Raw genomic sequence first — 24112 nt, 5'->3', positions numbered from 1 at the left:
TATAGACAGAGGCAGGGCTGGAAGTGACGACATTCCGGGGCGGGCTGAGCGGTGTGTTGTGTGCGGGTGTGGGAAGTGATCGGGGAATCCCATTGAAGAGCGGAGGGCGCCCGGTACCCGGGGGAAGAGGCAGCGCCATGTCCATGGAGGATCCGTTCTTCGTGGTGAAGGGGTGAGGAACGGATCTGTGTGTCCGTACAGGGGACGGGTGTTGTGGGTGTCATAGAACGGGTGAGGGGGCTGTGTATGTATGTATGTGAATGAAGGCTGTCTACTGTATAGGATGGAGCGGTGTCTCCGGGCTCTTTATTCTGCACTGAAATGGGCCCTAATATCTGAATGGGCCCCAGGTAAGAACCTTCACCAGCAGGGCCATAGACCTCTATGTGCAAGAACACTCACTTTCTTTTCTTTGACAATTGTTTCATTAACATACATGCTCAGATTAGTATTAGATGTTAGTAAACGTGGAATGAGGAGTACGCAGCCGGACGCCAACAACTTTATCTTAGGGGAGCAAATGGCAGAAAAAAATACCAGTTGAAAGTTTTCTCCCAAAATGGTAAGCGGTGGAAAACCAGCTCTTCCCATAGACACCGGGGTCATTGTCCAAAATGGGCCAGACCGAAGGATGACCATCTCAGACCGATAAGTACTTGTAGGGCTCATTCACATAGCTGCAGAAGGCCGTACACCGCCATGATTCCTGTGCATCTAGCTGCAGCGCATACAAATCGCTGACAGGCTGACAAATAACATGGCTGTACACAAGTCCGAGCCGCTTTAAATGTGTGTGTATATGTATGTGTATATGTTGCCCAGTAGCCCTTCGGACACCAGTTCCCCCGCCCAGGAGCCCTTCGGCACCAGCTCCCCCGCCCAGGAGCCCTTCGGCACCAGCTCCCGCGTCCAGGAGCCCTTCGGCACCAGCTCCCGCGTCCAGGAGCCCTTCGGCACCAGCTCCCGCGTCCAGGAGCCCTTCGGCACCAGCTCCCGCGTCCAGGAGCCCTTCGGCACCAGCTCCCGCGTCCAGGAGCCCTTCGGCATGAGTGGACACAATTGGACCTAATCTTCTCCGGTTCTGTGCTTGGGCAGGTTAGCGGACACACATATGTGTACCGTATAGTGCCCCAGACCACCACCACCTCTTTCGAGCAGGCCAAGGCACTGTATGGCGCGATCACACTAGTCAAACATGCTTGGGCATGGTACATACACCCTTACCGCTGTATGTTACAATCTTCTTGTGTCTTTCAGTCATATGATGGCGATGCTTTATTAGCACAACACAAAATGTTATTTCAGCAAGTTGGAGCCCCCAACACATTTTTCTATCGCTGTCAGACAATTTTTTACATCAAACTTTTCCAAACATCTGGATCGGAAGGTCACGTTCCCGTCGAATGACCCCCCTAGGTCTCCATACATCATCTGAAATCAGAAGTCTATGGGACTCTGCCTAGAAAAATCATTGCACTAAAGGAGGAATGATCTCTCTGCATGTAACATAGTGTTATTGTATTCTGCGTATACACACGTGTTGAAGTCCGAGACCCTCAATTGGAGCATTCTGCATTGTAATAAAACTTTTCAATACATTTTTTTTTATTGAAGGGCTCCCGGACGGGGGCACTCTTTCCGAAGGGCTCCTGGACGGGGGCGGTCTTTCTGAAGGGCTCCTGGACGGGGGCGGTCTTTCTGAAGGGCTCCTGGACGGGGGCGGTCTTTCTGAAGGGCTCCTGGACGGGGGCGCTCTTTCCGAAGGGCTCCTGAATGTGGGCGCTCTTTCTGAAGGGCTCCCGGACGGGGGCGCTCTTGCCAAAGGGCTCCCGGACGGGGGCGCTCTTGCCGAAGGGCTGTCATCATTACTCAATGAGTCAGTATCGGGAACCAGCATGCACTTTATTCTGGCATCAGTCGGTGCCCGCAATACCTGAACAATGGTAGATGCCTATTGGCCAAGCAGTGCTTACAGCCAATGATTTTCCAGCATGTCCCTTCAGTAAAAGTCGATCTAATGTTCGAGATCTGTTGCCCTTAGAGCCATCCACAGACCAAATTCACTCTTATGTGTACCCAGCTTTACACTTCTAGAAAACTGGGAATTATTATTATTATTATAATACAGGATTTATATAGCGCCAATAGTTTGTGCAGCGCTTTATAAGGAAGACATTACAATCACAATACAATTCAAGACAAGATGGTAAGGAGGGCCCTGCCCCTGAGGGCTTACAATCTAAAAATGTGCGTCTAGTGATGTACAAGTCCAGACCCTGTACCTAAGGAAAAAGGGTGGTGCATGGATAGAATTATGTAGTGCTTCGGGCCCATTCACACCATATGTGTTGCCCAAAGGTGCCCAGCGCAGTCCTTACCCATAGACAAGGCAATTTATCTTAGTGTGTCCTGAAAAAAAGTAGGACATGCTGCATTTCTATGCACTGCAGCATATTATGGCGCTCGTCACTATGTCGCACTTCGATGTATAATAATACGTGAAATGTAATTTTGTGACATTTCAATAAGAAAAAAAGGTAATCTATGCGATGCTTTGTAACAATGCATTTCACCGTCCCTTCACAGAGCACACACAAGCATCTGCGCATCATACAGAGTATAACATGCTGCTGGTGTGAATGGGCCCCAGGGATTTACACTACAAAGGGGATTTTCTTGTGATTGGGAGTTTTGTCCAGAGGACAGGCACTAGCCCCAGGGGGCAAAGAGATTCCCCAATATTTAGCAAAGGCCCCTGTAAGAAAGGAGAATCCCTGAGCAAGCAGCAGTATCAAAAAGTAAAGGGGTGGCCTTCTGATCACCCCATGTGCTAAGAGGACCGAGTGAGGGCCCATTGACATCTGTGTGATGCGTTATAATGCATTCCTTTCCCCCTGGGCTTTGTGTGCCTGTCTTCTGCATGCACTACTTTTTTTTTTTTAGTCGCATGGCAAGGAACGGCATTGCGATACTGCGCCTTGCGACGTGATTGATCGAATTGCAGGTGGGGTGTGTGTTTGGGGTGCCATTCAGATGAATGGCAGTGCAACGCACCTCCTGCACTGTTAACACATGATATGTGTTGTGTGATGCGTTAATCACACGGAACCATGCGATTATCACCTCGCACCAGTGTGCATAGACCCTGAATATCTGCTGCTGGTTAGCTTCTCCTACAGATTCTCTTGTGTGTTACCTTGTGGGAAGCTGTGATTGTATAGTGTACATTGTACAGGGAGTCTTTGGTAATGGGTCATGTGGGGTCTGGAGTCATTTGGCCGCACTACAATGCTATGGAATGTTTGTGGAAATGACGCTGTAAATATAAATTGGAAGTGCAGAGGAAGGATGTGTCTATATGGGAAATGTAAAGTGTTGCTTACGCTTTGTTTGATAGGTTCAGCTGCCAATGAGATCCCAGTTTAGAAAAAAAAAATTCATCTTCATGTTAATTGCATACCAGTGTTGCGCAGTCCCCTGTGTATTCTGGATTATGGTCAGATTCCCTGTAATCAGTGTATTGTGTCGCTGCTGTACTTGAGAACTTCAGACAAAACAGAGAAAGATTCCTCCCGCTTTCAACTTGGTGCCGCCAGGCTGACATGGCATTAGTCTGCAGACGGGGCTGGGAAGGAGGGAGATGGCTGATACCACATACCATATGACCAGTTTACCAGGAACATTGCAGGATTGTTTTCTTTGCACTGCCAAAATCAATCACACAAAGTAGTTGGTGGGGCTGGGAATCTCCACCAGAAATCTAAAACTGGTAGTAGATGACCTGTTCTGTGTTTTTTAAATGCTCTATTTCTTAAATCAACATTCAGTGCCAGGCATGTATGTGTATATAGAAGGGAAGGGAATCTATCAAAACTGGAGCAGAGGAAATCTGGAGCACTAATATATATATATATATATATATATATACACACACACACACATCTCAGTCTTAGTCGTCTTGGTCCGTAGGGCTCAATATTGAGTTGGCGGCTTCAACTCTTCTGGGAAGGCGTGCACAAGGTTTAGGAGTGTGTCTATTGGAATGTTGGACCGTGTCTATGGGAATGTTGGACCATTTGTGAGGTCAAGTACTGATGTTGGAGGAGAAGGCCTGACTCGCAGTCTCCGCTCTAATTCATCCCATAGGTGTTCTATTGGGTTGAGGTCAGGACTCTGTGCAGGCCAGTCAAGTTCACCAAACTCACTCATCCATGTCTTTATGGACCTTGCTTTGTGCACTAGTGCGCAGTCATGTTGGAGAAGGTAGTGGCCATCCCCAAACTGTTCCCACAACGTTGGGAGCATGAAATTGTCCAAAATGTCTTGGTGTGCTGATGCCTTAAGAGTTCCCTTCACTGGAACTAAGGGGCCAAGCCCAACCCCTGAAAAACAACCCCACACCATAATCCCCCCCCCTCCACCAAACTTTACACTTGGCACAATGCAGTCAGGCAAGTACCGTTCTCCTGGCAACCGCCAAACCCAGACATGTCCATCGGATTGCCAAACAGAAAAGCGTGATTCGTCATTCCAGAGAACACGTCTGATCGGCTCTAGAGTCTAGTGGCGGCGTGCTTTACACCACTGCAGCCGATGCTTTGCATTGTACTTGGCGATGTAAGGCTCGGATGCAGCTGCTCGGCCATGGAAACCCATTCCATGAAGCTCTCTACGCACTGTTGTTGTGCCAATCTGAAGGCCACACGAAGTTTGGCGGTCTGTAGCTATTGGCTCTGCAGACAGTTGGCGACTTCTGCGCACTGTGCGGTTCAGCATGCCCTGACCCCGCTGTGATTTTATGTGGCTGAGTTGCTGTTGTTCCCAGTTGCTTCCACTTTGTTATACCACTAACAGTTGATCAGGGAAAATTTAGTAGCAAGGAAATTTCACGGAAAACCTGAATCCAATGATTTGGAGGGGTGTCCCAATACTTTTATATACATACATACACAGTTTAATAAATGGGCAGTGTCCTCCTCAACCTTCTGTTTCTGTATGTCCATGATGCTTGTTAGTGTTTCTTACTTTGTCTTGCCTAAACGATTATACAGCGCTGCGGAATATGTTGGCACTATATAAATAATTGTAAATACAGACTGGCAGTTAGAGAAGTTGACTTGTCACATAAATTGGAGCTCCAGCCAAAACCTTCTTTGAATATAGAGAGGGGAAGGGTGTCATTTTTATTGCTGTGGATTCCTACTTTCTTCTTGCCCTGTTGGCCACTATCATGGGGACAGGAAATTAGGTAAAATTAAAACATCCTAGTTGCCACTAGAACAGGGGGTGTTTAGTTTCCCATTGGGGACACCTGTTCGGTGATGACTGTAAAAGGCCAACATTTCCTTCCCTTCTCACTTTCTGCTGTGTCACCAGAACAGAAAGTAAGGGGAATCTCCCTAGTGGGGAGACCATGATGAAGAGTCCAGAGGTTTCAACCATCCCCCAAAATTAGGAAAGAGTTTTGTCTAGAGGTCAAAGATTGGACTGTAGGTCTGCTTTGGTGCTTGGTGCAGTCCTCTCACTTGAATTGCTCCCTAGGGCAAGCTTGCTACATTGGGGATCATTGAGTGTGAAGCAGAATACAAATCTGATTAGATTAGTCCAGAAACATGGGATTCAATTGAGCAAAAGGAAAGCAAGCTCATGAGCGCCGGACAGTTAAAATAAAATTGGGCCTTGTGAACACTACTATAATGCCACTTATTACCATCACATTCTCAAACAATTCATCCCCACACAGCTACCTCCTCATGTATCACTAGCCCCTCCCTTTTAGATTGTAAGCCCTCAGGGGCAGGGCCCTCCTTACTATCCTGTCTTGATTTGTATTGTGATTGTAATGTCTTCCTTATATTGTAAAGCGCTGCGCAAGCTGTTGGCGCTATATAAATCCTGTATAATAATAATATTTACCCAGAAATGTGGATCTGAGCAGAACTGTGAAAAATATAACACTAATATCTTTAAATAGATTTTGTAACTGAAAGGAAAATCATTTGACACGTTTATGACGGGTTTGTAGAGAGTATGATACAGTGAAACATTTTTATTTTATCAAATGAAAGTTGAATGAAACGAATTAGTTGTAATTTTGGTTGATGGGAAGCATTCAATACATAAATGCAACCATTAGAATAGAATGCAATGAGAAAATTTATTACAAACTTCTAATCATATTCCAGCCAGCACTGGAACACAACAGTTGAAGCATAATTCATTGGCTGAGTTGTCTGAGACAGTTTGGCAGATACTGAATAATCTGGGTGTTTGAATGGAACCACGGCAGGTCATTGGTGTGATCATGTGCTGGCACTTAGTTGGCTTGGTTGATTTTATTTTTCAGGGAGGTCCAGAAGGCAGTGAACACAGCACAGGGTCTGTTCCAGCGATGGACAGATCTTCTTCAGGATCCTTCGATTGCCACCAGAGAGGAGCTGGACTGGACTACTAATGAACTACGTAACAACCTGAGGAGTGTTGAGTGGGACCTTGAGGACCTCGATGAGACGATTAATATCCTTTATAGTTGGGGGCTTTATGTATAGCTTGCTTTCAACAAGGACTTAAGATGGCTCTATCACTTTAAAAACAAAAGTACTTCTATGAATTAAAAAAGTGCAGGTAGAGAATCCCAATTCTGATCAGAAGTTCCAACTCTTTCTTGTAGTTTGAGGGTTATTCACAAAAGGGTGAAGAGTTTGGGGAAGGCAGGAGAGGTGAACAATCTAGGACAACATAGCTCATTTGGGAAAATTCTCCAATTCAGCTCACTTTCCAGTTCAGCTATGTTGTCCTAGAACCTAGATTGTTCACTTCTCCTGCCTTCTCCAAACTCTTCACCCTTTTGTGAATAACCCTGTTAAAGTTTGCCCACTCCATCCTGTCATGCGCTCATTCAGACCGCCCATCATAGAGATAAGCCAGGAATTGGGGGGGTGTACACACTATGTAGGTTCAAGCAGGGGATGTTGGTCACACCTAGCCTACAGACCTAAAAATATTGGAGTTGATTTAATAAAGGCAAATAGGCTATTCAATTGAATGACTCAGCTGACTTATACCATCGAATCATGTGCAAGCAAAAAAAAAAAATTTTTAAAGTTACATTAAAGTCTAGTCCCCCCCAATGTTAGTGTCAGGATTTACCTTAAAAAATGCCTCTTAATCCAATCTTCTTTCCTGTAGTTTTTAGCTGTCCCTCCATCGCTGGTGCGGGTCTCCGATCCAGCGCTGACTCCTCTGCCCTCTTCTCTCATGTCCCACGGTGTCTGCATGCGGGTGCACGCTGCTCAATAGACTTACCTTGTGTCTCTCCTCGTCTCCCGGCCAAACATCTGAAGTGCGCATGTGCCCGCCCCAAGATCCTTTGCGGCCGCCCGAGAAATTTTCAGATGTTTGGACGGGAGCGCGTGGCGGAAACACAGGTAAGTATTAACCCTTAGAAAAAGATTTTTATTTTAATCGTTTTGCAGCAGTAGAGTCTTGCTAGCAGTAGATATATGCTAAAACATGCAAGGGTTTAATAAGCCTTTAACTTTCCTTGCACATAATTGGGTGTTCTTTGCAAAGTGAATTTTTGCGGCATTCCCTAAGCTAAGGGAACATTTCCTTGCAAAGTGAACAGCCTAATTGCCTTTAGTAAATCATCCCCACTATCTGATTCAGCTGGGTTGTTTTTGTCTACAGCCACCTCCTGGACTTAACTAATTAAAAAAAACACACACCAAAAAAGAAAAATGCCTTTTGTTGTCCATAGCAACCAGTCAAATCCAAATACTGTTATAATGTTTACCTTGGGCAGGCTAGTGAAAACAGATGTCTGACACTTTACTTTCCTCGGCTGAGTTGCCAGTACTCTGTGTACTTTTTCCAGACACTGCACAGACCAAGTATAAATCAAGCTGCAATAATGTTCCATTCACTACTTGAAAACTGTGTACAGAAAAAGTGCCGTAGTCAGTAAATCATGCTTTAAGGCCGCATAAATGGCATTCCCTATCTGTCAAAGCATTGTGCAGTGCATCACAGATGGGTGTAAAGTTGGCAAAACACCAGCAGATCCGGATTTCAGCTTAGCCGCTAAGTGGTCCCTTAGAGTGTATTTCCACTTTTGCATCCATATTGGGAGAACACCTATTTTATATTTGTCGAATGTTCCCATTCACATTGCAGAATGTAAAAAAAAATTAAACATTTCTTCTTCCATTTTTAAATGCTTTAAAGGAGAACTATGAGGTGAGTGCTTTTCACTCGCCTCATAGTTCTAGCCGACCTGTGACAATGAGACTGTCACAGGTCGGCTCAGTAGATCGGGAAGTGAGCGAACACATACCAGTGTTCGCTCACCTCTCGATCCTGACACGGCTCTCTGCCGTTACAGGGGAGGGGCTGGATTCCCCCTCCCCACCCCGATCTACCAGCGCTGACTGGCGGATCGGACAGGGGAGGGGGCGGGTACAGCTTGCGGTATACTGAGCCTAGGGTGACGGGAGGACGCTAGTTTGTGTCCTCCCGTTACCCTAAGGAGAACTATGGGGAAAAGCCTTAACCCCAAAGTTCTCGTTTAAAATTTCTACCTAGCCTCCCCCTATGTATTGTTAGGGAGGGGGCTGTGAAGAAGTTATGTTTGCTTTATTTAACCCCATGTGTACTGTGCTGGCAGATCTCTATCAGTTGTAAACTAGATTTGAACACTGTCCTAACAAAGGGTTAAAGTCTTAGAAGCATTGTATGTTAGTGAGAGGAAGCTCAGTGTGAAAGGGTAGGGGCAAACTGAGAGACAAACTGCTCAGAGTAGCCTGGAATTTGCACAAAGACCTTCACCAAAGAAACAGATTAAGCCCTCATTCACACAAGTAACAGCCGTCCCGTACAGATCCGTGCTGCGTGCACGGCCGTATCGTACCGCTCCCATAAAGTACAGGCGCTGCGTGTGATTATGGGAGTACGCGGACGTGCTCCGCCCCACGCTCACCTGAACTGCACGTCTGTGCGGGTGTCCGTGCTAGTACGCTGACAGGTTGGATCCTGTCTGCGTCCGAGCAGGGACACCCGTATGGACGTGCAGTTCGGGTGAGCATAGGGCGGGGTATGGCCGCGTACTCCCTTAGAGAAGAACGGGCTACTGCGTATAATGACACGCAGCACCTGTCCTTCTCGGGAGCGGCCCGATACGGCCATGCACGCAGAACGGATCTGTACGGACCGGCTGTTACTCGTGTGAATGAGGGCATAAGGTAAGAAATATATTTTAAAAATGATGTTTAGTTGTGCGGTGGTAATGGGAACACTCTCAAACTTGACAAAAGTGGACATACCTTTTAAGGCACAATTTTAGTTTTCAATGAAAGTCACATAAGGTCAGGTTAAATCAAAGGTTAAGTGCTTATTGTATTGTGTGTGGTAAAAAAACTAAACTCACCCAACTCCAGGAAATATGCTCCTCACTGGTCTGACACACCTCCGTGCCTTGTCACAACTGGTACAGTCGGCAAAGAACGTGAGCTTTACTGATTGCTGCACTACAGTTGTGACATGGCAGGGGCTTGTGTCAGAACATTGCGGTGAGACAGATGAACTCTCAGGGCGCTATGGAGTTTAGCTGCAGATAATGCTGGGCTTGGAGGTCTCTGCTATGGGCGCTATGGAGCTTTATTCCCAAAAACAAACATCCTTTTGATGCACCCTAACTTTATATCATCACAGAACAAAAGCTGTTGCTGCAAAGGAAAAACTAAACACCTCTCCTGATCCCTGCACTGGGGAACACTGATCACCCCCAACTCCTGTGCCCCCTACTTTACCCATTGAGCTCAGTGCTTCCTCTGGTAGACGCCTATCAGATGCAACCACTGCTCAGGTACTTAGGCAACAATGGGTGCAATGACTGCTGAATACAATAGCCAGCAGTAGATTCCTCCATCTGCTCTGTTTAGCATGATTGGAGGAAACGTTTGATTTTCTTTCATTCAGCATGGAGGGCTAAACAAGAGCAAATGTTATCAGTGCATGTCTAGCTTTACTCTAGCTAATGATTGGCTGCCAGGGATAAGCACAGTGCAGGCACAGCTAAAGGGATTCCAGGAATGCTTTCTTTTATGAGGGAGCAGAAAACATTTCTCTGTCCTCCCCTATTATTGGTATGTTCTTTTCATACATGCTTTCTGACACCTTGCTGAAGGCATGTGGTATATAGAAAGGATGAATGAGGCTGGGGGCATTAAATCGCATTCTTTTGATGAGCATCATAACATGGAATCTTTTTGTTTCAGAGGTTTTATGACAGTAAGCCAGTCGTGCCATCCTTGTAGCCTTGGCCAGCTCTTGGCGTACAATAGAGCTGAAGCTAAACAGGAGAGTCAATTGTTGCCATTATTTACTACTCTGTTTTTCCTTTATTCTGCTCACGTATTGTTGAATCCAATCCCCGCAAGTTCAGTCTGGATCCAGCAGAGATGAGGCAGAGAAAAGCTTTTATCAGCGAAACCCGGCAGTGTGTCAAGGTGAGAATCACAGCGGGGATCTGTGTGGATGCATAGCCTTGCCCTGTGTGTGGGAAGGCTCCGGGAGAAGGTTATTAAAGTGTAGCCCTTTCCCACAGGTATTTGGTGTCAGCTTAGATCCCACCTGCAAAGTGAACTACGGGGCCCCTGTTCATATTTTCTGATTATTTGTCCCTGGAAAACTGAGATGTCTGTGCAAAAACTAGGCATGGTGCCTGCTCACCATCACCTTTACAAAATCCTTACTGTACAGCAGCAGTTCTTTGGTTATTTGCTCACTATTTACTTTTTTTTTTAGTCAAATATCATTTATAACCTTTTTTCAATTGTATTTCCCCGATTATATTCTATATACAAATTTGTAGATTCCTTTCATGATTTTTTTCCAGGTCCCTATAATATATCGATGTGTTATTTCAAAACGTACAGCGCTAGCCGTCCTTCAGAGGTGCATATAAGAACTCAGACGTTCAGGTCAGGATTTAACAAGTGCTAAAAAATAATTAATAATTAATAAAACATTCAGTGAAGGGGTGTGTCTCAAAATATTGAATGTGAATCGGTTGTGTGAACAAATAAAGTTCATAACACATCAAAACAAACAATGTGTACCATTTGAATAAAATAAAATAAAATTAAACTTTTTTCGATGTATGTGTGAATAGTCCAAATCTTTTGTAGTTTTTTTAAAGTCTTTAGAAATCCATAAATGTAAGACACTTCGAGAGTGTCTTAAAGTAGACTTTTAAAGTTTATTATTCTTATTATTTCCATTAGCGCAAGTTCTTTGCAATTATTATACCCTATAATATATCAACTACTCTGATTAAAGCAACACTATACTGTCCCCTGGAGATTTTGCTATAATGTTCACAAGTATGCATCGTACCTGCACATTTAACCCCTAGTGTGATCTTCTCCAATGATGCAGTGTGTTATCGCCCTGTCCACAGCTGCTGACATCATCTGCTGGTTTTCTCCCAGTACCAAATTCTTAAGGGCCAGTTAACACCAATTCCAGCATGTTCCAGCAGTGTTAGCTGCTGGAATGCACTGGATCGCATACTGTAAGCCTCCCTACGTTCTAGGGCGGGAGGGGGCGTGGCGGTGCATTCAAGTCAATGGCACAGCAGCTAACCATGCTGGAACGAAGTGCAATTGGTGTGAACAGGCCCGTAGGGTCCACCACTGGGCTGCCACAGATAATGTAACTCCTGTGCATCAGGTACGTGCGGTCAGGGGAGGCAGAGCCTCACCTAGTATTATGGAGCTTTTTCTCCATTCAGATTGGCTTCTATCAGGTTACAAGGCAGGGAAATCTTCCCCGCTGTGTAACCTGTCATGAATGGAGCGCTGCCTGTTAATTACACAGTTAGGTTACGCAGCAGCCGGCTTCCCCACGGCTTGTGTAACCTAACTAGTGAGGCAAGAGCTGTCACAGCCTCTACTTTGTGTTAAAGGCGTGAGCTCTGTGAATGGTTTGGACCAATGGCAAAGCGCCATTGGTCCAAGCTGTCCAATCAAAAAAAGAGTAAATAAAAACCACTGAGGCCATCGATTTTCAATGCCTCAGCAGTGATGAGCATGGGAGGCTCCTCCCTGTCTCCTCCCTCAAACTAGGTTGGGGGCGGGGCTTTAGCGGGCTGGGGAATGCCTCACCCAAATCCGAAGGTACCGCACGTGACTGCTATGTATGTCTGTTACATTGTCTTTGCACCCAGCTTCATTCTCTGCATCTTACAGATGCAAAGAGTTTACCCTGCATGGACATGTACGAAGAATAAGCTGTTGGGAGCAAGGAGAAGACATTTTTTGGCAGAGGTGACTTTGCATAAAATTCTAAAGTCCGATGGATATCCCACCGCACTCCTTACCAGTCTGCCCCCTGGAAGTGGGTGCTGAAGTGGCTGGGGATGGCATTGCTTAAATCCAAACAGATGAGATGCCATGTCACCAGCAGACCGGAATGAAACTGTTCAACGAATGTCTTTATTGACGCATGCACATCATGTCACAAAGTAAGTGTTTCAGGGTCACTATGGGTCCCTTCAACTGGCTCATTACGAGCTACACATAGTAGAACCCCCGAAACGTTGCTTTCTTTGTGGCATGATTTGCATGCATCAATATAGACTTTTGTTTAACAGTTTCATTCCAGTGTGCTGGTGACATATCTCATCTGTTTGCATAACATTCCTAGCAATTCTTATCAAGGGGCTTTAGTCTCTACTGAAATTAAAAAGAAGGCTTAATATTGTTTTCAATCAGTCAGACCTGACTGGTAGCCTTGCATAAAAACTTGAATATCGCTGTCACTATGCAGCCCTCTGTGTCAGTAAGCACACCCTGCATATTTTATGACCATATATGGCTATCCAGATGAAGGTACATACAGTAACATGGATACTGTAAATGCCATTTAAAAAAAAAAAAGTTAGCTTTTGTAAATGTGGGACAAGTCAGGAATTTGTTCATAGAGATTTGTAAAGTCACTTAATGGAGCAAGATCCACATTAAAAACGGACAAAAGTAGCAACTTTTCCCTGTTTGATTTTAAAATTAACAAAGGTTTTGGTTGAAATTGGACTTCAGGACTCGTTCACACCAGCCTTGTGGGCTAGCATTGCACAACACAGTCGCACGCATCCCATTTGCATCATGTCTTGTTGCCTCGGTTCACACCAATGCTGCGTTGTTGCGCACTGAGATAAATCGGGCATGTTGCATTGTTTGTAGAGTGTAAAGTAAAAAAAAAAAGGGGGAAAAAACAAACACTGTGCTGCTTTTTAAAAACGCAACACAAAGCATATTGTGCGCACGTTAACGCTCGCCTGCTGGTGTGAATGAGCCCTGAAGTACTACCGTGCAGAAATGCGTAAGAAGAGCTTGTGCTTTTGGCACGGTTCACACCTGGGCGTTTTGTAGCACGTTCCTACGCTCTGCAAAACGCTCAAACACCGAAATCCCATTATTTCCTATGGGTATGGTTCACACCTGGGCGTATTACAGGCCGTATGAACGTGCTACAATACGCCCAAAGTAGTACAGGAGCTTCTTTTGGGGCGTATTTGCCGCGCGTATCCATTGGGATACAGCCAGGTAGCCCTCGGAAACACGCGTTTGCCCTCGGAAACACGGTCAAGACGCGCGACAAACGCGCATATTCGATACGCCTAGGTATGAACCCATCCTTAATGTCTGTCCATTTAAACCGAATCATTCTGTGAACTCCAGGCCAGGTGCTAATGGTTTCATTTTAGAATTAACACCCGAGGTGAAAATCTGTTTGATACGTGTTACTAACATGTGCACCTTAGCGTCACTTTTTCTGCTGTCTTATTCAATAAGCATATTTTTGTTGTCTCAAGCAGAATCTGCTTTAGATTTTCACTTTCCAAAATCTGATGGTCCATTGATTTAGATTTCAAACCATAACTGACAAAGGTAATTTCTGTATTCCCACACAGGAAATGAAGGATCAAATGACTAGTCCATCTGTTCAGGCCTTAGCTGAAAAGAAAAACCGGCAGGTGAGCGAGCTGGCTCTTTCTCGCAGCTGTTTGAGTGTGTGTGACGTGTCAGTCTCCTTGGTGAGCGGTACGAGGTCATACTGTGGAGGGAGTGTATGTGCGTGCATCATTTACTTTGCTCTCAGGTTACTAGACTTATTGTCTGTACTGTGGCAGCCAAATAATGCCAGACCTGCTCTGAGGTGGAGACAGTTCTGTTGTAGATGTCGAGCTTTCGTCACATCTATAGGTCTTCTCATACATCATCTCATTGTGAACAGGTCCAGCGAGAAGAAAGGTGGAGAAAGGCAGAGTCCATGCAAATATAAAAAAATAAAAACCTTTTAGTCCAGTGACAAATTCAGTCTAGAATCACTAGATATATTTGTAAAGAGACCTTGTCCCTGGATTTTTCTTCTGTCTGTTGTGCTAAAATGACTTAAAGCGGACCTTTACCCTCAACAACAAATAAATAACAACAAACAAACCTTTAGAAATGTTTAGTAATGACAATCTACAAACACATACTTCTAGATAATAAGAGGCTTTGTATTCTTTGCATACCTTATTTCTCTTTTCTTCCCCAGTCTTCTGACAGTGGCCATGTTTACTAAGGGCAGATTACTAGCTCTCCTTTTACTTCCTGGATTTCTGGCACATGTGACTAGACATGTGATCATCTCAGGGGAGCAAAATGCCTTTCACTGAGTTGAGATTTCTCAGCAATGCTCTGCTGATGACCAGGCAATCCCAGTGTACATTGCTTTGGAAAACTGAAGTCATTTTGCCCTTTCAAAGCAGGAAGTGAGTGCTCTGTAAATATTTTACAATCACAGCATTTTACACCTGACATGTCTGTTAGTATTAATCATCACATATAGAGGGATGCATTGGTAGAATTTGATTTTTGAGTGTGACGGTCCGCTTTAAATAAATTATTTACCTTAGTAGTACCTGGTAGGCCTCTCCTCATCCTCCAAAAATGTGAGCACTGCAGGATACCACCATCTTGTTTTTATCATCAGTGGTGTCCTCCTGACAGAGTGCAGTCACAACAGTGATCATGAATCAGGGACCAGGTGACTGCTCCTGGTGTACAGAAACGTGGGAGTTGTCTGTCTCCTCGGCAGGAGAAGCGAGCCTCGGCCTCAGCTCTAGTACTGAATTCTTACGAGGCTCTACAGGGAACTACATGCAGAGACAGAAGCTGTACCAGTAGGGAGTTGGAACTTGAATAAAAGAGCCTTAAAAGGATTCTGACACTGCTGGAAGTGTCAGAAGACCATCAGCATTACCGTGCCTATATCTGCAATGCTACAAGCTGTAGTTGCAAATTACATATTAACTGATAGGTACGTTTGTCTGAGAAACTCAGATGTGGTGACAGAGACTCTTTAAAATTGGGACACCATTGGATCGAATGGGGGAAGGGTAAAACCTTATTGGTTTTGATTGCTCCCCCCCTACCCCCCCCATTTCTTGCCATACAGTGATGGTCACCAAAACTTTAGGGAAAGTCTCCCACTGGGAACACTTTGGGGAGAGTTCCTCTCACTTAATCTGTTGTCTCAGGAGCAATGTGTGTGCATGAGTACTCAGACTGAAGATCAGTACTGGATTTCATCAGCCATTAGGACATTAGACCTGGTAGACCCATCCAGTGTGGGTTTTTTTTTACAGTTCTTGGTACAGAAAAAAATAAATAAATGCCTACAGATTTTATTTGAAAAATGTATGTAATAAATGTATTTAAAGTGCCCTTATCCATATCCTTTTAAGTGAACCTGTACTGTACTTGCCTTCGTAGACAAAGTATCAGGTTCACTTTATAGCAGGTGGGGTTAACACCCTGTTCTTACATGTTTTACTCTAAGAAAAAAAAAATTTTTTGTTTTCACTACTGTTACAGTAAGGCTGCCTAACCTGCCATGCATAGCTCAGCCTTCAGAAGATTTGTCCATAAATGTGTTTAGCCCAATCTGCCAGTTCATGAGATCTGCAGTCAAGCCAATGCCCCTGGGTTATTCTGATGATAGTAGAAAGAGGAGTATGTTGCAAAACCTGCAAAACCATTTAGTACATAGGACCAGAACAAAAGCCAGTGAAGTTCAACCTGTTCTAATAGCATTGTAACCCTGATCATATCATATAGGAGAAGGCAACGCTAACCCTTATGAGACAGCTGCCAATTTTTACTCACATTAGGGAAACAAATTACTCCCTGACCCTTTTTCTCACTGATTTGCTTACATAGGCTTCTAACTTTTATCATAAGGATGCATGAACTTACTAAGATTCAGGAATACGAGATTGTTCTGTTGCAGACACTAATCGTTTATATTGTGAATTTTTCAGGCACTTTTAGGAGAAGGGACACGACAGGGCTGGAACAGTGAACCAGACAAGTATAAAGGGCTGGACCAGGACATCCAATCAGCAAATTCACAATTTTTAGATGGACAGGTTTCACAGCAACAGGTAAGATGTACGCGATACATGGAGAGTGTGGCAAGCATAGTGTCATATTTTTCCAGGGGGTTAAAGTATATGTCAGGGCAAAATAAAAAGATGCAGTACAATGCATGCACATTCACATTTTCCCATGTGTTGTCCCTTTAGAAACGCTGCAAGTACAGAAACATTTTATACCACAATAGTCTCTTATACAACAGGGGTGAAGAGATGAGAGCATGGCACCACACCCCTACCAATTACAGTATAACAACATATAACAACAAATGGTGCTTTTTAGGTGCCAAACACGTTTTACAAACTCATATAGAAATAAAATGAGCGTTTATTATTATTCAAAGCAAAGCCCAGCAAATTACCTGTATGGATAATATATAACTTAATCACCTTGAACCAAAACTGGTTACCCTCAATTTCACCCCCATAGAAATCTCCATAATTATGGGCATGTGATTCTTACCATCTAACTGGTCTTGACCCTGTGACACATGTAAATAAGGTCTCAGTTGTGCATATATTCCAACCTTGTCACTGGCTGGGATAGCTTAATAAGCCTAAACCAACAAACCAGAATATTGGGGCTGTTTAAATAAGTAATGGTCGGGCACTGCACATAATCCAACAAAATGATACATTTACTTTGCTGATTTGCTGGGCTTTGCTTTGATCTCCCCGGAGGGCCCTCATTTGGGCACTGTGCGCATCTTCCCTCGTTTCCTTCCTTTGCCTTCCTCTTCTTTCCGCCTTCCCCTTCTCCCTCTCCGCTCCCGCCTGTTGCAGATGCCGGACGTTGCGGTGTGTCCACAGACTGTCAGGTATGTATGCTAAGGAGATGATTAAGATATATCTGGACAATGATCAATGTTTGCATGGTTTGTATCTTTTGATGTGGTGCATGGCTATATTATGTAACTGTCCATTTGTGGATTCAGAGGGCTCCTGAAGAAGCAATATTTTGCAAAATGCTTTGAGTCTTTACGTCAAGATTGTATTACTCTTGGTATTCATAGTACCCTATGTACATGAAATCTTCATGATGCAATATGATCAAAATGTAATAAGGTGGACACGTGTACTATTGATTTTAAGTATAGCAATGTACCTGTTATTCCTGAAAGAAATGTACTCCTGTTTGTGGCTAAATAAATATGCAAGGAATGGTGTCAGCCCTGCTCTGTTATCTCCTAACTACAGAATACCTCCCCGTCTTCTCTACTTCACAACATTATGTGTGTGTGTGTGGGGGTTGAAGTCGAAGGAAGTGAGTTAGGCAGAGCTCATTAGACTCTTTGAGATAACACGGGCAGGGTAAACAGAACACAAGACAGAAACTGAATTTCTGATGGAATCAAAAGGTATTTTCCTTTACTGTTCAAACAAAACTCTATCAATGATATATTTAACAGACCAAAATGGAGCAAATAAGAGTATTGTTGGGATGTAAAACTGAGAAGTCTCACATGAGTGATACCCTGATGTACTAAGTGCATGGTGAGATCCATCCAGAGCAATCCAGAATTCGCTTGATATGCACAATTTCTTACCTGTGATTGGGGTATGTCAGGAAGCACTGGTTATCTCCCATCATCCTTCTAAAGATTAGACGGAAATGACTAGTGATGCCAATGGCAATCTTTTGAACATTGTGATTTCAAATATCCACCTGTATGAAACTTAAAGGGGTTGTCCGCATTCTAGAAAATGGTAGCCCCTCATTCCGATCCCTCCACCCACAAACACGATACTGGCATCAAATCAACGGCAATAAAAACAAAACTTTAAGTGAAATATAGAGACCCTCCATCATCTTAAAAAATAATATTTGGATCTGAAAGCGAGGAAATCCATGTTATCTTTACATTGCTATGACAAGAAAAATAGACGAGGAGAGAAGGGCTCACAGTTTAACACTTCATTATCACTGGACATGTGGCTTCAAGTGTGTGCTGCCCAGACCAAGGACATCCTCTGTGTTTTTCCTATAGAAAGTGAGCAGGAAGGACATAAGTCTCTTGCACCACTGGGTTAATGAATGCTTAAAAGCATGGTGTCGGGAAGAGTGAATGGTTTTGTATCACGCAGTGTAAATACACCTCTATTCTGCAGATTACCTCTCCTGTGGAGTGCCTGTGATGAATGCATTGTGAAATGGGCACTGGGCTAAATACACAACTCCGTCCAGATCATAATGATCATATTCGGATTGCCTGCAATTTCATAGTTCCAGATGTCTGCAGCGCTACAATCAGGATTACATTTTATTGTTTCTCTTTTGTAATATTTTAAGCTCTGCAGAGGATGCCAACCCATATATTTGTCATACTTGGCCTTTTGATTGTTTGAAGCACGTACCTTGAGAGATGCATTGCTTTAGTCATCAGTAGAAAGGAATATTTTTAGTGTTTCTTTCCACAAGCACCAGGGCAAATAATACATGATTGGAGTACTTTTCACCCTAAAGGAAACCATCCTGTTGCAAAGTCATACAACGTGACCGTACTTCCAGATTTCAAGCATCTTTGTTTGGCACGCAAAAAAATGATAGGTTAACAAAGATGCTTGAAATCTGGAAGTACGGTCACGTTGTATGACTGGATGGTTCTATACAGTGTCTGACTCTGGAGGCACACTGTATAGAGGGCCTCGACTTCTGCCACAGCGCTGAGCCAAGGTATCACCGCTCTCTTCATTTAACAAACTAAAACAACACATCCTGTAAGCCAGACGTAGCCTAAGTAAGTCTGAGCAGATGTCAAGGATCTCTGTTTGGCATGCATACCTGGGTTTAGAGAAAAACATGTAACGATTCATGAACTGTTAGATTTTCATACTTTTATTAGCTGACAGGTTCACTTTAAAGGCTTTCTAAACCCGCCTCTCTCAACCTTTGTACCCCTGAGGAACACTTGAAAACAGTTTTAGGTCTTGGACAGCCTCTGCTAAAACCAATTCATTGGGGATCAGTGGGAAACATGTCCCTTGTTATTGGTTATCAGTAGAAGAATGTCACCTTACCGATAGTTAAAATGATCATTGGTGTCATGCCGCCGACTCTGCCATGTGTTGTTGGCCCGGGAACTATACAGGCAATATCATAGGTGTGGTCAATCAGCCGCAGCTCAAGGCACCCCTAGAAACCTCTGGAGGAACCCTAGGATTCCACAGAACCTTGGTTGAGAATGGCTGACCTAAACAGACCTGCAATGGAGCATGATTGGTGGTTATAAATCTGCTGGTGGTTTGGATCTGTGAAACCCTAAGCCACTGCCAATGTTATTTTGAGTTATGTGTACAGTAAGAGGAAAGGGAAATATTTTCCAGCATGGAAAATCTTTGTACCTATGAGGCTTGCAAGTGCTCATTTTGTCCAGAGTGTTCCAACACATACGTCAGTGTGACTGTGCTGGTTTTGTCATCTCTTACTTTCCATTAGATGATCATGGAACAGCAGGACGAGGAATTGGAGCTGGTGTCTGGGAGTATTGGAGTGCTGAAGAATATGTCACATCGCATTGGCAATGAGCTGGATGAACAAGCTGTGTGAGTGTCTAAATACCTAGAAGTGTTAAAGTCCTGCCTTGTTAGAGGCAGCAGAAAATAATGGAAACCATTTTCGTTATTTTATATACTTATTTTTACATTTCTTTTTGGCTAAACCTGCTGTTTTCACATTAAAGGCATTATTGGTACCCACCAATTATACATAAAGAGGCTCTTAAAGTGACATTAGTCAAAAAATGTTTTCCCTCCCCCAATGTTAATTTTAGCACTTACCTTAAATGATGTCTCTTAATCCGATCTTCCTCTTCTTTCCTGATGTTTTCATCTGTCCCTCCAGCGCTGCTGCGGGTCTCTGATCCAGCGCTGACTCCTCTGTCCTTGCTGTCTCTCCTCGTCTACCGGCCGAAAATGTGAACTACGCATGCGCCCGCCCCAAGATGCTTTGCGGCCGCCTGAGAATTTTCACATTTTCGGACGGGAGCGCGCAGGGAAGACACAAGTAAGTATTAACCCTTTTAGAGCGTTTTTTTTTTTCTTTTTACACTTTTTGCATATATCTACTGCTTGCTAGCAGTAGATATATGCAAAAAATACGGAGGGTTTAATTATCCTTTAAGATAACGGTACACATTGCAATCTGAATGTACAATGTCCTTTTAGTATGTAGTGCAAGAGCCTGACTGATTGGATAGATTAGTAATTTGTAGTGTGTACGGTGAGCTTTAGTTACATTAATTTAAATTTGTTAACGTCCCCTTATGTGTTTCACTTTGTATTTAATGTGTGGTGGTGGGCAACATATGTAAGTTATCGGCCGTTAGGTTGGTAAAATGCTGACTTTAATGGAATTATATGGAAATATGTTAGATATATGTAGCAAAGTACATCACAGTATTTAATTGTTGAGTATAATGCAACTGCAATTCTATTAAAATCTCCAAATAAAAACATTTGTCATTTATCCTCTCTCTAGGATGCTGGATGACTTTTCACATGAACTGGACACAACACAGTCTCGTATGGACAATGTCTTGAAGAAACTGGCAAAGGTGTCTCACATGACAAGTGGTGAGTTAGACATGTCTGCTCAGTGTTCTCCTTGCTGGAAAGGAAGCAGCACTGCATTGATCTCCTTCTTTCATTCTGTGGATATGGGCCCTCACCTGCTCCTTAATGAATATTAGATCACCAATTCATTAAGAGGGGAGCTCTGCCATGAGGAAGCAAAGCCCTGCTCTTTTACCAAGATGGCCACCTTCACACAGACACAGTGCATAACAAGGGATGGTATGTTGGTAGTGGGGAAAAGATCAGCTGCATGGAGACCACGGGCAATACTGGAGACTAGTGTTTTTCCCCCACATGCCTTTTTTAGGTACAACTTCCACTATACAGTGCAACCCAGGAGGCATTTTAAGGAATGTGTTTGCCCATTACATGCGATAGAACAGATGCCAGCTGTGAACTTTTACACCACTTGATACATGACCCCTACAAATTGCCTGGTCCTAAACAAAGCCCTTTTACACACAGGCACTGACATAGGGAGCTGGTGTACATTTTTATGGTAAACCTGAGATTACTGCAGAGTCTTCAAACTGTCCACCGGCATGGTATCTAGAGGTGCTGAAATATTCCACTGTGGAAGCTGCAAAGCACAGCAGGAGTCCTGAAATCACTCAATCATACTTTTGGTCAGCCAGACATCTTGTGACACTATGGAACCAGTAATAAGGTTTTAGGGCCTGTTCACACCACAAACTCTGTGTTCTAGTTCATTTGGCCTTTGGAACGCAAGCCGGCCGGTTCCTTGCGTTCAGGGTCGGGAGGGGGCAAGGCGGTGCATTGAAGTCAATGGCACCGCATCCACGCCACCCACTCGCAGTGCGGTCGCACGCACACGGAACGCAGACACATTACGCAGTACATTCTGCAAAAATATTGCAAGCACTATTTTTGCTGAACACAGCAGTGCGTTCCAGAGGCTGAACGCACTGGAACGCGGAGTTGTGGTGTGAACCGGCCCTTAGGGGAAAGACAGGGCCCTTCTTGCTTTAGCTCCTGAAACATTAAGTGCCTACTATTAAGGTCCCTGGACAGTAAAAAGTAACTAAAGGCAAAATTTCCTTTTTTTTTTTTCCTTTTGGGATAGGGGTTAGAATCACTGTGTGGCTTTTGTCCCTAGGCATGAAAGTGAGGGTGAATCCAAAATTTGTTGCCACCAGAACACAAGTTGATGTGAACGTTTCCAATGGGGACACTTGTTACCCTCTTAGACAGTTGTAATGGGATCTCCCTCACATTGGAAAGATCCTTTTAATTCCTGTGGAGTCCACAAGACAGGAAGTAAAGGGCAATCTCCCTAATGAGACACTGTTGGTGAAAACATAACTGACAGTAGTATTAACCCTCCTTTACTCTATCCAGAATGGAAAAAAAAAGGTTTTGCCTTTTTAGATATATTTTGCTTTTCTTTGCACAAGACGTTTAAGCCAAACGGCAAAATATATGGAAGTGTCTGGCTGTGTCGTTGATTGAATAATGAGAGAGCTCAAGTGTGCTTGAAACCATAGGTTTTAAATTGACTTAGGCATCTATAGCCTGTGTATACTAGGTGTAAGGCCACAAGTGTTCCCACACAGATTTCTTGGCCTACTGGGTAAAGATCAGCCTGTTAAGGGCTATGGCAAGTACCTCTATTAGTCCAAAATGCTTGTTATTGCATGCAGAGATTTCCCATGTCTGTGGGAGTGGACCTATCTTTCCATTGTCTCAGTAAGAAGAGTGGAAAAAGAACTGGCCTATGCGGGTTCAGTTGGCCAAATTGCAGGATGGAGTGTTGTGGGTCCCAGGGATTTTGAGGATGGCCAGATGTCTCCCCACCTGTTCTCAGGAAGACATCTGTCTGTCCATGGCAAGCCTAGGGCTAGAACTGTATAATGCAGAGAAAGTCGGCCATGTGTAGCAGCTCAGCTTCTGATATATTTCATATTCTGTGCAGCTAGTTTATGTATTCTGTGCTAGAATTCAGGACTTGTACCTGCCATAATAATGAAGGACAACAAAGTTGGGGTGTAGTACAAAGTTAGGATCACACCTTTCATGATAAAAGGCAGTAATAATGTCCCCCATCTTTCAGTGTTGAGTGTGGTTGAGTATTGGCAATAACGTTATAGGAATGACAGAGGGTATTCAAGAAAAGTGACAGGTTCTCTTGCGAAAAGAACCACCCTTTCATTCCGCACACTCCATGCTCTGCCACCACTTTGATGCTTCACCGGAGCCCTCTGTAAACTGCAGCCAATCGCCAGGCCTGAACACTATCATGACACGAAGCTCCCAGCTGCAGGGGAAGATAATGATAATTAGGGGAAGATAATGATCACTGGGCTGGGGTTCTTCTTGCAAGAGAAGCTTCTGCTTTTGAAGAAGTTCTGTAATTTCAGTTTCATGCGTTGCACTTTATTAACACTGTTGTGCTCTGTCTGTAGATCGGCGGCAGTGGTGCGCCATCATTGTGCTTTTTGCTCTGCTGCTCGTGGTTTTGATTCTGTTCTTCGCTCTGTGACCTGCAAGAAAGTTCCTCCCATTGGAATTCCCACAATGCATTTTACAGTATCACAATGAACTAAGGTGTATGAATGTGTGATTGGCATGACAAATGAGCATTCGTGATTTTTGAAACCAAGTGACTGCAAGCCACCGCATCCTCTTCAGGAAGCACAGGACTCCAAGGCGTCCCCTGATTATTTTTTATTGGGCACTTGCTACAACGTGCAGAGTGCCCGACATTTTCCTGCTTTTATCCTGAACGGTTTACACACTGGATTACTGCTGCCTGTGTTCTGTGTTCCTGCCTCATCTTCCTGTCCAAAGGAAACACGTCTGAGCTTGCCTGTCTCCCGGAACATAAGCAAAGGAGAAACCATGGGCCTGTGGCTGCGGGGTGTGTGCTATTTTTCAAAAGGGGAGATTTAAACCACATGTGACCTGACGGTACTGCAGAGCCTGCTTGGCTAGGAACCATTTGCATCTGGAATAAATTACAGGCCTGCGTCAGCTTCCGGCAGAATCTAACCTGGACACGGTCTCAAGATCTGTGTAGCCCTAGTACCATTGCGGTCG

At 44.1% G+C, this 24112-nt stretch overlaps 1 protein-coding gene across 1 annotated transcript; it reads left to right on the top strand.

Annotated features, from left to right (window-relative positions):
- Nucleotides 1-23792, top strand: STX6 (syntaxin 6). Its single transcript, XM_018567421.1, has 8 exons — nt 1-172; nt 6347-6516; nt 10411-10505; nt 13973-14035; nt 16370-16492; nt 19920-20026; nt 20961-21055; nt 23479-23792. The coding sequence occupies exons 1-8, from the start codon at nt 138-140 to the stop codon at nt 23553-23555; spliced, it is 765 nt and encodes a 254-aa protein (XP_018422923.1). The 5' UTR covers nt 1-137; the 3' UTR covers nt 23556-23792.
- Nucleotides 23793-24112: the final 320 nt, after the last annotated feature.

This window comes from Nanorana parkeri, unplaced genomic scaffold (assembly GCF_000935625.1).
Source record: "Nanorana parkeri isolate BGI_ZX_2015 unplaced genomic scaffold, ASM93562v1 scaffold1046, whole genome shotgun sequence".
Classification (NCBI taxonomy): Eukaryota; Metazoa; Chordata; class Amphibia; order Anura; family Dicroglossidae; genus Nanorana; species Nanorana parkeri.
This window is presented reverse-complemented; position numbering and strand designations above follow the sequence as displayed.

Coding starts and splice junctions, on each gene's coding strand:
- STX6 (XM_018567421.1), top strand. CDS start 138: ATGTCCATGGAGGATCCGTTCTTCGTGGTGAAGGG. Junction 173..6,346: donor CCGTTCTTCGTGGTGAAGGG/GTGAGGAACGGA, acceptor TTTATTTTTCAG/GGAGGTCCAGAAGGCAGTGA. Junction 20,027..20,960: donor GAGCTGGATGAACAAGCTGT/GTGAGTGTCTAA, acceptor TCCTCTCTCTAG/GATGCTGGATGACTTTTCAC.